The following is a 15592-nucleotide window of genomic DNA, read 5'->3' as shown; positions in this document are numbered from 1 at the left end:
GGTGTGCTCTGGACCTCTTCCTCCTCTACCTCTTGTTCTCCTATCTCTACATTGTAGGGACACTCGCGTTTCCAATGCCCCACCTCGTTACACTGGTGGCACCTAGTCGTTTTCTTCAAGGCAGCTATGTCTATTCTGGGTCTAAAGGTAGAACTCTCCTCATTGCCCTTGTTCTGACTGTACTGCTTCTTTCCTCCTGTACCTGTTCCTTGCTGCTGTTGTTGCGGTCCCCCCTTTCCTGCTGCCTGCATCTGTACCACCATCAACTTTTCCTTTAGTTTCTTAGCCTTGGAGTCTATCTCATCACAGCAGTACCTGGCATATCTCAGTATTTCGTCTAGGGGTTTACTTTGCCAACAAATCGAGTGTTGCTGAATCATTAAACTAATATCCGGTCTCAGTCCCAGGACGAACTTGGACACAAATTGCCCTATGTCCTTTGGATCCATTACATCCAAGCCGCTATACTGTTTAAACGCCTTCAGCAATCTCTCGTAATATTCGTGGACTGTCTCTTTGGGTTCCTGTCTGGTTCGGTCTATTCTGACCCAATCTATGTCTTGCATTGGCACTTTCTCTTTCAGCCAAGTCATCACTCTCTCGAATTTTGCCATCACAATCTCGGACGGCCCATTAGTCTTAGCATCTCTCTCTGGCTCCGTTGTGGGCCACTCAGCGCTAACCTTGCATGCTGTCCACAGATCTCCTGGTACTACAATGTCGAACAGCGTGTTCAGATCTATCCATAGGACCTTTGAGATTTTTACAAACCTCTCGACTTGCTTGTACCACTCCACGGGGTTTTCCCGCAATTTGGGGAAGGAGGTGGTAAAAGCAGCTAAATCTCCCCTACTCCAAGGGACATGCACATAGTTCCCATTTGCGACTTCCCGCAAAGGGTATGCTTCTATTCCCTGCAGTCCTGGTGTCATACCAAGCGTGCTTCTCCTGCCGGTCCCTTTCTTGGACCACCTCTCTTCCCACTTATCTAGTGCCCTCCATGTCCTTATTCCAGCGATCAGTTCCCTTATGTGCGTTTTCAGCCCAATCGTTCTCCTCTCATCTAGGTCTCGATCTGTGTAATGTAGCCTGTGGTTACCCTGTAATGCTTTGGTTCTTGACAGATCCACCATATATTTGCCTGCTAGTTCGACTAACTTCTCATGGACTGCTCTCGCCTTTCGAGTGATGTCCTTTGCCATATACAGTATTTCATCCTGCTCATACATTTCCATCCTTTCTAAAGGCAGGGTACCATCTACCATGTCATCCAGGTCTGACCTTAAGCTGGTGACATCAAGTCTCTTGGCTTTTATCTCAGCTCGCAATATGTCTTTCGAAGGGGGCTCACTGGTCTCCCTACCATCCCAACTTCGAGCTCTGCGTTTGGGCTCGGGAGAGTTAATGGGTGCCCTCCCTTGCTCCCATCTCTCCAGGTCCCATGCTTGGCCATCCGATCTTGGAAGGTGATGGAACACGGGCCTGTTACCCCTACTCTTGCTCTGTCCACTCTCTTCTTCTTCTCTCCTCTCACCGTACACCTCTCTGTTATTTTCCCTCTGGTCGCTACTCTCCCTTTGCCTCGTATCGCTCAGTATCCGATACGATCCTTCCTGGTTCCCCATATTCCCTGGGCTGCGCTCATTTCCGTCATCACAGGGTCTATGGTGCGACCTCTCACAACTCCCATTCAGTTCTCTGGTGCCAGGCACACAGTGTGGACACTTAAAGCTGTTTCTGTACTCTTGTGCTCTCCTCTCACCTTCACTGAGTATTGGGCGCGCCACCCCTCCACTCCCGGGGCCCCCGTTTTCCAGGTCTGTTCTATCTCCACTCCGGGCCCAATGGGTGACTCCCCTACTCTCTCTCTCTCTACAGTCCCACTCCGGGCTGCTCTCCCCAGCCCCGCAGTGAGTCCGAGCTCGGCTGTCCTGACTTTCCCTTTCAGCTTCCGCAGCTATGATGTTCTTTTGAGCCTTCACTGCCTCATCCCACTGCTTCATGTACTCGTTTAGCTCTTGAAAGGATTTTCGTCCAGATCCCCTCAGATCCACTGGCCATCTAGGGCCCCCAGGATCTCCTCCTGGGTCCCCTGCTGTTTGCATCGGGGTGCTCCACTCTCTTGGTATCGGCATCTGACTTGGGGAATTGATCGTATCGTTCCTTCTTGCCTTCTCTGCTCTTTCTCTGTCCTTCTGTACCCGTTCTTCCCCTCTTGCTCTCTCTTGGTCATATATCGATATTATAGGACCTATGGTAACAGGTACCTGTAGTGCATCTGGTAATGTGTAGGATGTGGCTCTCTCCGTTTCCGGCGCTCTTTGCACCACAAACCTACCGACTACCTGTTGCACCTGACTAGGCTGGGACAGCTCTTTCTTTGGCTCAGGATCCCACTCTGAACTGGGAAGCGGTCTATGCTCTCCTGCATTGCCCCCCTTTTCTCCTTCGGTATGCTCGACCTCTCCCCCTGCTCTATTATACGGGGGTGGCCTGTCTGTCAATAATCTGTTTATCAGGCTGTCCTCTGTTTCGCTCTCATCATCTTCTTCTAGGGGGCTTTTATTTACGGGCACCTCTAACACTGGGTACAGTTTATTTACTTCCAGGTTATGCACTCTCCATCTTTTAGCATCCGCATCCCACCTGGCATCCTGCACTGCCCTTACCGAGCGTTTCACCCTTTCTTGTCGTCTGTTCATATTCTTTTCATGCGCTGCCCTAATCCATGCTTCAAGGGCTTCAAACTGGGTCGGTCTAGGCAAGGGTCTTATTGAGGTCATGACTGATTTTAATCGATGTAACACCTCTAATCTGAACGTCCCGTACTTCGGGAACGTCAGTTCCTCATTTCCTTCCGTAATCTTACTCCACTCTGATATCCAGAGGATCGTATGCAACCCAACATTCACTGCCATGTAACGAGCTGGCGTACCCTCCGGCGGGGCTTCTTCCCCTTCATACGATCCCCGCTTTTCTTTTTTAAACACCGCTTTCAACCATTTAAAACACTTCATAATTCTGCGCACAATATCCAGCCTCGCTACTCTGTTTACTTCCTGATGACAATCCACCAATCCTGTCGCGGCTTTGCTAACTTGGCCTATCGCAGCGCGGTCTTTCTCCGGTCGGCCAATCACGTCGCGACCCTGTCTGACGTATTTGCTAGCTGGCCTATCACAGCGCGGTCTTTCTCCGGTCGGCCAATCACGTCGCGACACTTTCTGACGTCACTTTTCTCCGCTTCGCAGCAGCACCCCTCCTTTCTCAACTCGTCTCCCGGTTATGCATGCGTCCCATTCATACACCGAAAAATGACTACTTCCGACCAAGCGGTCACTTCTCTCGACTGTACGTCCACAGTCTATATGTAATTGTCAACGTAACTGACGAAATGTCTATCGTCTCTCTGATAGGTTGCTTACACACACAGTAACTTCCGACCAGCGTCCGTTACTCACGCACTCACTCTTACGTTCCCCCTATCTCGGTCTTTCGGGTGATCAATGGTACCTCATGACCCCCTTCACACTAGTTGACAATTACTCTGGGTGTCCGATACACCCGAACCACTTAAGCTCTCCTTGAACTTAAGATTTCCACCGGTTGCGCGCGCTCACAACCTGTTCCACAGTCACTCTACAGACATTCAACTCCGCCTGACATTACAACATAGATACAATACAAAACACCGCAATCTTAACACGCATAACCCTTTATACTCACTCTCGACCGATACTGCTGCTGTTTCTGTCTCACGTCATCCGGATCTTCTTCGGCGGGCTGTTCTTCCAATCATCGATTTCTAGGGACCTTGGGGTAAGCTAACCTGGCCTAGGTTACCGTCCTCAAGAAGGCAACCATCCTCTATAGCTACCAACTGGAAGGGCGAGATTTTGATCGATACCTTAGCACTATTGATCCAAACCTCGATCTGGTCGACTGAACCTTTGTTGCCTGTCTTTAAGGTCGAAGTACATCCATTTCCAAGCTAGTTCACCCAATAAAGGACTCTACTCCCAAAGATCACAAACAACTTCTAGCTTTCAAAAGTTTATTGTAAGGAAATGATAAGCTGCAAATACAGGCATCTCAGAATGAGATTCACGAGATACACAGGTCCAATTACATACATGTGCTCTCGGAAAGCCCTCAGACGAGCAACGGAAATCACTAACACAAGTTCTAAGAATAATAAAGCTATCAGCATTGACGCATATCTCTCCTTCATTTAAGTTGGAGGAAAACACACAGGTTAGGCTGTCCCTACCCTGCTCTAGATGGTATCCCTACTTAACCAAATCCCAACCTAACAAAGGTGTCAGCAGTGAATGACCCCCAAGGGAAGTCACTCTCTCTAAGTCTCTTGGTGAAAACCTATAGTTCTCCAGTCATGACCCCTCTCTGCCTACCCATCCGCTCTCTGAAGGGTCCTCAGGTATCTGCTCTAACTCCACCCAGGGGTGCTGTCCCTAATACAAAACAGTCAACAACATTTGAGACGCCCCTCTCGAGACGCCCCTCACGTGGTGTAGCTTCTGGTTTTTTCCATGATGCTTTGTATTGGGCCTCATACGTTAGAGTTGACCTTGCTTCTCAGACTCTTCTCCGGCCCGCTGATACCCCTTAAACATTCCGGAACCCTCCTCCATGTCTGGGCCGTCTACTGAACAGACCTCTATTCATTCATTTATAATTGGATCCCCCCTTTCCTCTTGCAGACAGATATCTGCAGCCAAGAACCCAACTCTCATAGACTTCCAAAATACAGGCTTGCAACATTTCTCAGCCCAGACATGTACGTGTAAATCAATGTTAAAACATTTCAGGCCTACAATATTTCTCATAATGATTATAGCATTCAACTTCTTCATTAATTAAAGCATGTTAATACTCTTATTCTATTATTCAGTAAACATTTTATAAATCCTGGCCCATTAATGCAATGACCAAAACATTAATACAATCTGTGTCGTGAAAAGAAACTTCTTCCCTTTCCCTCCAGCTCTGGCCCTGAGGCCTACCACATTCTGCGTTTAACCACCTACCATCTTACATTTTTAACAGCTACACGACATGGATTCAGGAATAATCACATCTAATAAAATCATATAGTGTCACACATTTCTGTATTAGTTCCACTTCTACTTAAATCTCTATATTAGCTATACATTTAGAATATAATTGCAGATACTATTAGCACTCATGGCATTTCTCCTCATGATTTGTGCTTACTACAGGTAAGTGTGATGCACTCATACATTTAGGTCAGTTTGCGCTCTCTCAGTGGTGTTGATGGTGTGTCATAGTTCTGGTGCAATCGGCTTTGTGGAAGATGTGCAGAGGGTTGGGGTCCATGGGTTCTCCTGAGTGGATGCCCTTCTTGGTTGCTTTGGTGTCTTTAGTGGTGGCTGGGGTCCAGGCGGAGATGGCGGGCCCGTCGTTTCAAGACCCATCATACTCCATTGTGTTTACCCACCTTAATGGTCCTCATGTTATCTGCATCTGGGAGCATGAAAGGCTGAGTTTGCTCATTCATGATTTAAACCTATGAACAGCACCAGGCTGTTTGTTGTGCACCGCAGAGCTATAAATGAAGGGTAACTGCTTCAGAGCCACCTCCGCTTTGCCTTAGTAACATCTTTCAATAATACCCATCACTTGTTTGGTTTTTTGAACGTTTTACTCCAAATTCATGCCAATTTTCCCAGGACATACCTAAACATACTGGGCTATCTTCCTGGTTTCCAGGCTGGGGAAAGAGAACGTCTAAGGGTGGTCCTAGGCATCCAGCAGTCGACTGCTGTCAGGCATCTAATTGTAGCAGGGATTGAAAACAGATGACACCTCAAAATGTACATTCTCCGACTGACGAGTGAGAGTTAGATGAGGCTGTCAGGCATCATGAACATTATATCACAACAACACATCGTGTTTGCTTGTTCCATACAGCACTTGGTTTCAGCTTCGAAGTGCTATACAGAGAAGCTATTTCTCTGAGTTTACTGCAGTGTTGTTCGTTTTGTCGACTACGAATGAATAAAAGACTAAGTTGGCCTCAACCAGCCTACAGCCTGCTACCTGCACCCAGATAACAGCGGCTTGTACTCGAATACAGCAATAATCAGGTTCAGTGGGTCCCTCAGGCCTTTATACCCACTGCTACTGCACCTGCTGCACCAATTGAGGTTACGCCCCTGAGTGAGCTGAGGCCATTGGTGCTCAATCTTGGACTGAGAGCTGGTTGTTAAATCCAGTAAAGAAGTCAATGGGGTACAGAATGAGCTGGGGTCTGCAGGGTGCAGCTGGAAGGGACGGTGGGGTCCAGCTATACTGATGCCCAGGCTGCTTGGAAACGGGCGGATAAGGCATGCAGGTTTGATAAACAAGTGCGAAACTATGAAATATCGAGAGAAACCTGTTCACAAATTCTAAATTCCGCGAGCACGGTCATGTATGTAGAGTAACAGACTTTGAGAGTTTGTTTGACTTTTTTTTTTTAGAATATCTCACTGCCCTATCACACCCCTTTACCCAAACACTGAGCCTCCTGGATTAATTACCGGCCCCCACACTGTGATAAAAACCCCAAATGTCGTGGAAGTTTGAAAAATGTTCCAACAATGTACCAACAGGAAGGGCATGAGAATAGTCAGATGGGCGATGTCAGAGCAGTGTCCAACACACATGTGGATGGGTTCATTCTTCAGATGGCATGCATGCTTGTAAATATTGATTTGTGTTTCACAAACTTGAATTAGCCTTTTAACCCCTTACTTACGGGGCTAATTCCCCAGCTGTGCTGGGGGGGGTGCACATGAGGTCGTCACAGCCACACCCGTTTCTGTGGAACGTTCAGCACAGCGTGGGAATTAGCCCTGCGTGCGAGCGTTGTGGCCGTTATGACGAGCTCAGCTCGTCATGAGAACACAGCCACCGTGGCTCATGACGAGGCATGGGAGGGGTTAAAGACAGTGTGAGCCTATCATTTAGATACACAGAACTGGTTTGGGGTGGCTATTTCAAGTGCTAGTCTGCTGTTCTGCAGGCTCAGCCTTTGTGCAGAGTGATGCTCCTCACAGCAGAGTTGCCCTACCTGGAATTCCCACTATAGAGGTGCAAAGAGGTGTGACCTATCTGCACCCAGGCCATGAACAGCCACAAAGATCATGACAAGGAAAAAGAGACAAAAGGCCAGTGCTAGAGGAAGAATGATTAGCAGACCTTCTCAATGAATGGATCTAATGAAGTGTCTGTCTTTGGCCACAATTTAATGTCTTGGTCTCCTCCCTCCAGCTTCAGGAATGTCAGCAATACACTCCAGCTGTGTGGGAAAATCACCTCACCACCATCTTGTGCACAGGAACAGGGTGAGGGGTGGGTTGTGTGGAATTTAATAAATGCAACCCACAGGCCTCCATTACTGTGCTTCACATATACATACAATGCACAGCCGCGGCCGGTGGTGGGAGTACCTGCCGGGCGGTGACGTGGGGAGGGGGAGGGGCAAGATGGGGGTAGCAATTTATGGATTACGGAGTTTAACAGGTAAGTAGACAAATAAATAAATACAACGAATTTCGTTGCGCGCACTGCATCGCATTTGGGGATGCAGTGTATGCAACGAAATTCGTTTCTCACGCTGGTCTGCCTTAATCTCTCTTATTGTAATTCTACAATTGGCTGACTCATCATTTAATAGATTACAACCTTTCCTTTAAAACCCTATCCTTGCAACCTAACACTATCTAACCTCCACCAGCCTATATGTCTTACCCAACCATTCACCTGAAACCACCTAGCCCTCATTACGTGGTATATACCTACGTGGTATTATTATAATCGATCGTCGTTTTTTGTTGAGCGCATGTGACTAATGCTAACAATTAACAATAACCACTAGGTTTACCACTAACCTTGGTTTCCGGAGTAGTGTGCATAATATAAATGGAATTGCAATTATATGACAAAGCTTGCTATTTAATGGTGTTAGCTGACATTTCACCTTTGACAATGCGTGTTGCCAAAGTTGAAAAGCGTCAGCAAAAAAGATAAAAAAAGATGGCTATGTTGCCAGTGTTGCAGCCGTAATGGCCGGCCCCAGTGTGGTGACGTATGCATTTCAATGCGTCACCGCACAATGGCCACTTCGATCGTTTGTATATATATATATATATATATATATATATATATATATATATATATATATATATATTCTTAATTATCTTTCCAAATATCGGATTCTTCTTTTGGAGTGGTAAATCAACTAAAAAATAAAAGGTGCTCAAAAGCACATTGTGGAGGAAATGAATGGCATCGTAGCAAATTGCAGCTGCTGTCCCTCCTAAAAAGTAAAGATTAGAAATTTTAAAACGATATGCAGTGGGGCGAATGAGCATTGGAGGAGTATGGGCTATGAAGTGTCAGGCAAGCAACTAAACACTGCTGAGTGGAGTGAAGCCGTACAGTAGAGACCAGTGAGGGTGGGGGAGCAATGGAGTAACTAAGGAGATAAAAAATAACATTTACAGAAAGCAGAAAAAACTTGATGGAGTTGAGGAGGGGCAGGGAAGTGACGGACAAGCTGAAGGGAGAGTAGGGAGCAAAGCGGAAATCATGGGTGAAAGCCATGTGGGAGAGTACAGATGCACTCGCATTGAGTACTGAAAGAAAAGAAAAAACGTATGTCCCTTAATGTCAGCTGTGGAGGAGTAAAAGTCACGCGGTGCAGGGATGAACAGATTCTCCCATTTCTCTATGGGAGCTTGTGCTACGGCCAGTTTACGGCTGCAGCACAAGTTCCCATAGACAAATGGGAGAATGCTACCACTCCGTGTGTGGTCGCATTGTAACACTGCAGTTGGGCCCGCCAACCGGAGGTCGTCGGTCCCGATCGCAACGGTGTCTGGCGGACGTGAGTCAGCCGGACATCTTAATGAGGCCCTGAGTTTTAGTTCTTTCGATGGAACTTGTTGTGTTGCTGTGCTCAGTTACAGGTAGGTGTATCTGTCACTCATCAGTGGGTGGAAAAACTTAGCGAAAGGACCATCGCCTCTTTCATTCGATGGGCAACCCTGACACACAGCTCAGCCTAGGAGTTTCCAGGGAGTGCAGTTAGGATTGAGGTAGGATTTAGAAACTATTAACTCAAAAATGTTGATTTCTGATTGGGATTTGGTATTTTTTTTAAAATCTTTTAGCAAATATACTCTCTGAAAAAATAAATAAAAGAATTACATCTTACAGACAATGTAACGTTTACGCCCTTTCTTTCCATAAATTCGAAAGTTCTGAGCTACCACCAAAGAGGTATTAATATAAAATAATTAATTTTAGCCGCTAGTAATTACTGTGGGCGCATTCCATTTTATACTGTGTTTTGCTTACTTTGTTTAATGAGAGAGTCCATCCTGAACCGCAATGCCACCACCTCTCTGAAGGGAGACGTTGCCTTTTTGGGGGTGGAGGAGGGAGTTGGAAGAGGAGAGCTGGGTCAACAATAATTTAATTATGGTTGGTTTCTGTTTGTAATCACATAGAGAGCAAAAACAATTAAATATAAAGCACTGATTGTCAGAAATTAATATTCATTTAAGCATTTCACATAATTTTTTGTTATTTTCATTGATTGGGGCCGACAAATTACAGTAAACTTATTAAAGTACTGTGAATAAACTTAAATGCAATGTCGTGATTGAGAACATATACAAGGGTCATAGGAAGGACTACAACCCACTGAGTTCCAATACCTTATGAAGTAACTCAGCCTTTGGCTTCATTCCTCTGTATGAAGGTGGAACTCTTCCAATGGCTTGCACTATCCTAGTAATGTACTGTAGATAGAACTGTATCCCTTATATGTGTTCAGTAGTGATATCTGCACAGTCTCCATAATATAGGTCCATGTAAAAAAAATGTAAACTACTTTAGCCCCTGTAGACATAGGGATTAAACTTTTTTTCTGAAGTTTGAATGTCGCCTCAAAAGTTGTAAACTTTTAATTTATTTTCTCTTCCTTTTACCACAGGCTTGCCTTCACGGTTTTCGGATTGCACTGCCTATGCCTCTTGGGCACTATGACGACTGCCATCCTTGAACGAATCAGCACCTTGTCCATCAGTGGCCAGCAGCTGCGCCGCCTCCCCCAGCTGTTGGAAGATGGCCTTCCCAAGATGCCCTCCACTGTCAAAGAAAATGACGTGCCTCGCCTTCTCCGGGAACCGTATATTGAGACAGGGTACCGCCCAGTGGACCAGGAGTGGCGTTACTACTTCCTCAGTCTCTTTCAGAAGCACAACGAGTCTGTCAATGTCTGGACCCACTTGGTAGCAGCGTTCACCGTTCTTCTGAGGTTTAAAATCTTTCTGGGATCGGAGGCGTTTACGTGGGGATTTATATCAATGCCACTGTTTATATATGTCTTGGCCACTCTCACCTACCTCACCTGCAGCACTTTAGCTCACCTGCTGCAATCCAAGTCAGAACTGGCACACTACACCTTCTACTTTTTGGACTATGTCGGTGTTAGTGCCTACCAATATGGGAGCGCCTTGGTCCACTTCTACTACAGCGTTGACCAACTCTGGTATGAAAAGGTGGCTTTTTTCTTTCTACCTGGCGCCGCCCTCCTTGGTTGGTTGTCCTGTGTTGGTTGCTGCTACGCCAAATATCGGTACCAGCGCCCTTATCCAGTTATGAGGAAGCTATGCCAGGTGACGCCTGCTGGCGTGGCTTACATACTAGACATTAGCCCTGTGATCCATCGTTTCATTATCTGCCAGCAGGTTGGCTGCACAGAAGAAGCCTTGCAGTACCACATACTGCAGATCATCTTCTTTCTCATTGGGGCATATTTTTTTTCCTGCCCTGTGCCCGAGAAGTTCTTCCCGGGCGCCTGTGACATTGTAGGGCATGGCCATCAGATCTTCCATGTGTTCCTAGGACTCTGTACCCTTTCGCAACTGGAGGCCGTGCTCCTGGATTACCAACACAGGCAAGAGTCTTTCCTAGCGAGGCACACCGAGGCCTCCACCTACGCTGACTGCACCTTATTTTTTGTACTCGTCCTGATCAGCACCGCAACTGCATTTTACCTGCGCTACAAGATTACAGAGCGACTGAGTAGAAAAGACTTATAAGAGCACCGTTCAAATTTAAATACACAGCTCAGTTGAAGCCAGTTAAAAAAGGACCATGAAGTAACCAATTGTTATTTTGTTTTTTATACTTATGAGATATCTACACCCTGTTGCCTTGTTGAAAGCAGCGCAGCACTGTGGAAAATGCCTGCTGATCAGTAGCCGCACTAGACTGCGAATGATAAACTAAATCTGGAGGCACTTACTTGAAACTTTGCACATATAGCAGCCAATTCTGAGAAGCACTTATGAGTACAGGAAGCAGTCCTACAAGCCTTTGTGAATTAGGCCGAAACACCCAAACCCCTATTAGTAAAAGTACACAGTCATTTCTAGTTGTATTAATTGTATATGAATATGACTAGTACATTTGATTCCTACTTAAAATGTTTTGGCCTGGTTCACATGTAAGAGTATTAAAAGGGTACTAAAGGAATACCCTTTCATGTACTCCCACATACCGTTGTGAATCGGCCCAGGGTGTGGGCCTATGAATTGAACGGCACTTTAGCCATTGACTACCTAGACGTACAAGGCCGGCACAGTGCATATTTTCACAGCGGTAGAAAGTTGTGCAAAAAACACACACAAAAATTGCTCCATTTAGATGCATAAGGGATCACAATAAACCAGACCAAAGTGCAGAATCTTCTACCCACAAGCTGCCCAGGCATGTCCAGTTCAACTAGATTAATTTTGTTGCTTAAAACAATACCAGCTGAACCAATGGACATGATTAGGATCAAATAACCAGTTCCATACGGTTGCTGCAACTGTACCTCGTATAAACAGTTTACTGTCGCCCAGAATTTACACCAGGGCAATTTTTGAAGGTACCCCACCACCAGTAAAAGGTCAATGAAGTGACTCAGCAAGCCTGTGCTGGTGTGGGTAGTAGCGGGATCCCCTACTGTTATGAACCCTCTCTGCTTACCTCCGCGTCAGAGTGGGAAGAGCCAGAGGGAGATCTCTAACGTACATTAGCGATGAAAGACTGCCAGTGACTTGGCAAATCCCACAGAGGCAGTCTTGAGGCTTTTGGGTGCTGCACACCTGTGCTTGATGTCATTGGAGCAGGTATTATCACAACATGCGTTACCCATATCAGGCACTCTATTGCCTCTCACCTTTTAGGAACACTTAATCCTGCTTATCGTGAGAGGCACAGGTTCAGTAATGGTGTAAATTTGTAAATACACATCTTAATCTACAAACTAAGCCCTATCTGAGACGTATGAGAGTGTCCAAGATTGGCCCTTCACTTTAGGGAGTTCACTTGGAAAGAGGCACCACATGGCATAGGATTCTGGAGCTGGGCATGAAATCTAAAACGACATACAAGAGAAGAATGTCATCTTTACAAATTTCCAAGTCAAAGAAACCCAGACTGACAAATCTCCGACTTGTCACATTTTCAAAATGACCAGTTCCATTTTTGGAAATAAAAATAGATCTATAATATAGCAAAAATAAATGGATTTTGTATTGAATTCCAAGTTTGGTATTAACAATAGGCCGAAAACCTTTCTTAGTTCCAAACGAAACAGGAAACGAAAGTGTAATGGAAAAAATATGAAGGGATGCTGGAAAACATTTGAAGAAAAATCCTTTTACCATGTTTGCCACAACATAAGATAAGCATATCTTGCAATAATGGGGGAGGCCAGACCGGACAGGAGAAAGAAGGCAAGATGTAGAAGTAAGAAGGTAGCAGAGAAGAGATAAGGGGTATGGAAAGGTAAAATAAATTACAAGAGACAGTAAAAGACGGAGCAGTGTAGAAAATGAAACTAAATAGGTGTGTTAGGGAGTAGGAGGAGAGAATAACGTGAGGAAATAGGCTGGAGAGTGGTTCAAGGGCATGAGTCAGTCACCATGTAAATGAACAACAAAATTATGCCTAAAGTAGGAGGAAAAAGGAAGTGCAAAGAGGGAGACGGGAATCAGAGAAAAAGGCACTCCTAGCTGTTGCACTAGGGTCTCCCACCATGAAATAAAAAGTGAAAAATTAATGAATTCCAAGGAAATTGTCTCTGTTCATCTAAAGTCTGGCAAAACGAATTCATCGGATACAGTTCGTCAGAGTTAAGTCCTTCAGGTTAGAATTGTGTTAAGAATTATGTTCACAAAGCGAAATCAAGGGCCCGAGTCACGAAGGTGTTTCTGTGGCTAACAAATACATAATATGTGGGTGCCTTGCATGAAAGCAGCCATACTACCTTAGGTGTATTTATTGATTTCAGTTGATCCTTCCTGTTTGCCCACCTTGGAGGTATATATTTTGTAGTTAGTATGTATGCATCAGAATTGCATCCAGACCTTGGTCTTAAGTCCCATACAGTCAGGGCCCACTGGCCATATCTGTGTAATACATTTCTTCACACCTTCAGTCACCGCTGATACTTATTTCCCTCAGTTTCAATCTCCTCAGAGGAGCGTAACAAAGCCAGTATGAGCAGCTGTATTTTCACTGCATACTGCCTCAGTACTTGTTCAATAACAGCCTTTTCTGCATGGAAACCTCTGCCTCACCACTCCTTAGAAGGCATAACTGAAACTGAAAACACACACATATGATGTGAGCAAACTCAAGTCAGCCATCTTGATTTGCAGGTGTGTGCCTGGTCTTCAATAGCCCTTTATCTCACCCTGGAATGCTCCTGCATTGTGGACCTTGTAATAATGTATTTTGTAGTGTGTCTGCTACGTCACAATTGCATCCAGTTCTTGACTTAAGAACGCATATGCTCAAGCCACTATGCATTTTGGTCAGTAGTTATGTTGTACACCATGCATAAGTGTGACGTACTCTTGAACGGCCAAGAGCAACAAACACGCCAAGAGAAAAGCTTTGACAAACACCATGAAGTTAGTAAAACATTCTTTAATAATAGATAAGATATATTTTGTATATTATTCATTTACACTCTATACTTGCACATAAAGAAATATGTTTGTTTCTCTTAAAAACTTCATATAATACAAGTTTGTCATAATATTTTTCTTTGCTGCAGTGATGTTTAAATAAACCGGTCCCATTATCATGTCAGTCACAACAAGTGTGGCGTAATCAAATGAAGGAAGCACCTAACTTATTTCTTAAATACCACTTTAAATAGTGATGGTCTTATTGAAATGCTGTTGATGGTTCTCCATGCTACAAATAGGAGACCCAATAAAAAGTGTCTTTTTGAATGCATTTCACTAAAAAAAGGCAGGGGTGTGACTGATCTCCTAGTCGCTAGCATAAGCTTCAAAAGGGCTTCTAGCAAGAGCTGTAAAATGGCTTCTAGCAAGAGCTGTAAAATGGCTTCTAGCAAGAGCTGTAAAATGGCTTCTAGCAAGAGCTGTAAAATGGCTTCTAGCAAGAGCTGTAAAATGGCTCATAGCAAGAGCTGTAAAATGGCTTCTAGCAAGAGCTATAAAATGGCTTCTAGCAAGAGCTGTAAAATGGCTGCTCCAGATGGAGCAAATGGTTGTTACCAGAAGGCTGGTGAATGCAAACTAACGAGAAGCTGCATCAGCTCCAGGAGCTGACCAGCCGGGCTGTCCATCAGATACTGAGGTAACTGCGATGCTCTGATGCCCCAGCTGCCTGCTCAGATTCTGAGGGCCGCAGTCTTCCTGATAAATGGTATTAGAGACCCTAACAATTACCTGGTGTATTCATAGTTTGGGCTTTTTGAAAGTTTATCAGGGACAAGGGTCAGGGAAAAGCTGTGAGTACAAAGATTGTATTTCACTCTTCTGAAGGGACTGCCTTCTCATTGACAAGTGATGTACTATACAGTGGAGTAATTTAACTGCTAAAAGGAGTTGCAGGGGTGTCCTTGATCATTTGTGCCCTTCCAAATGCAGTTTTCAGTTCTGAACCTTTCAGCTACAAATCATTGCTATCAGGTGTTAGTATAGTTTGTGTAGTTTGTGTAATTGAAATAAAACAAGACTACCACATCCAGAATGCATTAGGTTGACACACAAAAATGAGATACCAGAAATTGTGTTTGGAATGGCATGGAGTGAGGTAGTCGCCCTAGGATTAGGCACACAAGTAGAGGCAGGCTCTGGGCTTTCCAGGATTGATGAAGTTCTAAGACTTATCTCCACTCCTACTGCAAATAGTATTATCTAGGGAAATTATGTGTATCCTCCTTGCCTTGTCTTCTTTAATGTATAAACTGATGATACTATGAATCCCCTCCACGTGTCGTTAGATGCTATAAACATATATTAATGCATGCATTCGTTAATTCACGCATGTACCCCGTTCATGTTCCTCACAAAAGATCTGCCTGCCTATTAAAATGAAGATACATAATTGTAATCAATATTGGGGTGTAGAATCTATTTAGGAACATTTTGTTTTTATGCACCTCAGTGTTTCCATACTTGGACAGGATGGAATTAAAAGCATCATGCTAGGAGAAGGAGTTTCAAAAATTTACCTTTCTAGG

General features: G+C 44.8%; 1 protein-coding gene across 2 annotated transcripts in view; it reads left to right on the top strand.

Moving 5' to 3' along the window:
- PAQR8 (progestin and adipoQ receptor family member 8) overlaps positions 1–14073 on the top strand; it is a 356398-nt gene extending 342325 nt beyond the window's left edge. For both annotated transcript variants that reach the window (XM_078647589.1, XM_078647590.1), the window contains exon 2: positions 10028–14073. In XM_078647589.1, coding sequence (XP_078503715.1) covers positions 10028–11138 — 1111 coding nt within the window. In that variant the 3' untranslated portion in view covers positions 11139–14073. The remainder of the gene's footprint in view (positions 1–10027) is intronic.
- Positions 14074–15592: the final 1519 nt, after the last annotated feature.

The sequence above is a fragment of the Lissotriton helveticus genome, chromosome 6 (genome assembly GCF_964261635.1).
Source record: "Lissotriton helveticus chromosome 6, aLisHel1.1, whole genome shotgun sequence".
NCBI classification, from domain to species: Eukaryota; Metazoa; Chordata; class Amphibia; order Caudata; family Salamandridae; genus Lissotriton; species Lissotriton helveticus.
This window is presented reverse-complemented; position numbering and strand designations above follow the sequence as displayed.